The sequence below is a fragment of the Macrobrachium rosenbergii genome, chromosome 48, assembly GCF_040412425.1.
Source record: "Macrobrachium rosenbergii isolate ZJJX-2024 chromosome 48, ASM4041242v1, whole genome shotgun sequence".
Classification (NCBI taxonomy): Eukaryota; Metazoa; Arthropoda; class Malacostraca; order Decapoda; family Palaemonidae; genus Macrobrachium; species Macrobrachium rosenbergii.
Window position 1 is genome coordinate 16,536,376 of NC_089788.1, and position 2,455 is coordinate 16,538,830.

Here is a 2,455-nt window from a genome sequence, read left to right on the forward strand (position 1 = left end):
ATGTGTCTACAGTGGGAAACAGAGCGGTCCGTACTGGCGAAACATTACTGCCAGACGGACAAGGTTCAGTCATTACATAACATTACATGATAAACACATTGGAATGACATACATTTAATACACCAGGTAGGTATATACGTAAACGGACATGAAACATAAAAGAACATAATGCATATATATATAAAGGTTCATACATCATACTGTACATGTCTTTCATATACCTCACCTCCCTCCCCCCCTCACGCTCGTAGTATACTCTCGAGCGGACTCTTTTTGTGAGCCTTTGAGAACTCAAAAACGTGGGGACATTGGGGAATATCAACTAAGGACTGCTTTTCCTGGTCCAAGCAAGGGGCCACAGGAGAAAGAGGGGATGGGTCAACACTAAGAGGTGGCACTGGGCGAAGAAGCGACGGTTTCGCCACCATACACGACCACTAGGAAGACGAATCTCATAGTCCCTTGACCTGCCGAAACTCATGACTACCCCCGACCTTGTCCCAGCGGTGAGATGTCGGGTCTTGGATCCGAACGTGCTGTCCAATAGTCAACCTGGGTAGGGGCGGGCATGCTGATCGCATCGGTCTTAACTTGCTCCGCTTTCGCTGCGGCAGCACGGCGGTCACAGTCCTCAGTCTTGACCTGCCACTCCTTTGAAAAGGACTCTGGGTGTGCGGGATGCATGACCTAAGAGTCGGCCATACAAGATCTGGGCAGGGGAGCGGCCCTGTGAAATTTGGGTATTCCGAGCTCTAAGAGACCTCGATCAAACTCCTCGCAATCAATGTTGCCTGAAGGTGCCGTTGTCAGGATAAGATGCTTGATTGATTTCACGGCGGCTTCAGCATGACCGATCGATTGTGGATAATATGGGGAGGTAACCACATGTCGAACTCCCCATCGCTCCATAAAATCCCGGAACTCGTTGCTGGTGAACTGTGGTCCTCCATCAGTCCTGAGGCGTATAGGGACACCAACTTCCGGAAGTAGCGGCAGAAGATCCTGATTGTATTAGAGGCAGTAGTATCACCTTTGCATGGGACGACAACAGGCCATCCTGAGAGTCGGTCGACTATGACGAGGAGGCTTTTCCTGCAACGATAAAGAAATCTGCTGAAACAGACTCAAAGGGCCTCTTGGGGTTGTCATCACTCATCAGTGGTTCCTGCTGCTGGGATGGCTGCAATACCTGGCATGACTCACAAGCTCCAATTGTGTTGACAATGTCTGAGTTAATACCAGGCCAGAAGACAGTCTGTCTTGCTCGGTGCTTAGTAGATTCCACCCCTATGGCTGTCATGTAAGCGAGACAAGGTGCGGCGGCGGAGGGGCGGCAGGAACTATAACTCTTGCTCCATACAGGACAAGGTCGCCATCAGCGTAAAGTTCATCCCGTATCTTCCAGTATGGGAGTAAGCAGTTATGCAGCTCATACCTATTGGAGGGGGAATCCTGAGGTGACACAGTCGAGCAGGCGAGTGTGTAGACAGGGTCTGTTCTTGCTGCATCTCGTAGATCCTGAAGGGTCCTGTCGGCATCTTGAGCTGGAGACTCTCCTGAAGAGGTGACAGTGTACACAGCCATGACTGTTCGTAGATGGGTGGCAGAAGGGGCACCTGCAATTTCGTCCTCTGGTGTGGGGTGGCTGACTGGGGCTCGAGACAGAGCATCAGGAATGTTCAGAGACTTGCCAGCACGCCACACAGCTGTGAATAAGTAGGGCGAAATTTCTCCTTCAGAGCGCTGGAGGCGAGGATTCTCGATGGCGTCCAGCGGTAATGATTCAGGATAGGTATGAGGGGCGGTGATCCGTCATCAGAGTAAAGTTCTGTAGGCCTGCGAGATACAGCCTACATTTTGACATCGACCAGACCACGGCGAGCATCTCAAGCTCAATAGTGGCATAGCGTGTCTCAGCGTCGGTAAGGCGAATCGAGCCACACTGAACTAGACGTGAAGTGTCCACTACCATGGTCCTGCAGAAGGGCATATCCAATACCATTAAGGCGTGAGGCATCTGTCTGGAGGATGACAGGCAGGTCTGGGTCGAAAGCGGCGAGAATGGGTGGACGGAGGAGTGCTGACTTGATGCGTCGAAAGGCCTCATCATGATCAGGGGTCCACACAAATGATCTCTTGGGGCTCATCAGAGGGTGCAAAGGCTGGGCTGTAGCGGCAATGTCAGGGGTGAACTCTGCCAACTGGTTGACCAGGCCCATGAATGATCTGAGGTCGGTCAGGTTAGCTGGAGTAGGGGAATCCCTGATGGCACTGACTTTTTCTTGGTCAGCCGAGATGCCTCTCCTGAGAGCGTGTATCCGCAGAAGTTGACAGTAGGTGCAGCAACCACAAACTTGTCCTTGTTGAGGTAATCCCAAACTTGCGGCACCTGGTGAGCATCTCGTGGATACGGTAAAGGTGTGACTGGTAATCCTCATCGGAGAAGGATGTCATC

At 51.7% G+C, this 2,455-nt stretch overlaps 1 protein-coding gene across 1 annotated transcript; it reads right to left on the reverse strand.

The window, feature by feature from the left end:
- Positions 1-830: 830 nt before the first annotated feature.
- Positions 831-1,300, reverse strand: LOC136831689 (uncharacterized). Its single transcript, XM_067092320.1, has 2 exons — positions 1,125-1,300; positions 831-1,092 (listed from the first exon to the last, which is right to left on the reverse strand). The coding sequence occupies exons 1-2, from the start codon at positions 1,298-1,300 to the stop codon at positions 831-833; spliced, it is 438 nt and encodes a 145-aa protein (XP_066948421.1).
- Between the last annotated feature and the right edge of the window lie 1,155 nt (positions 1,301-2,455).

What these genes read in the sequence shown, in the direction of transcription:
- LOC136831689 (XM_067092320.1), bottom strand. Translation starts at nt 1,300, where the DNA reads ATGACAGCCATAGGGGTGGAATCTACTAAGCACCGAGCAAGACAGACT. An exon ending in AACCCCAAGAGGCCCTTTGA is followed by an intron (nt 1,093 to 1,124) that starts GTCTGTTTCAGC and finishes TTATCGTTGCAG; the next exon opens with GAAAAGCCTCCTCGTCATAG.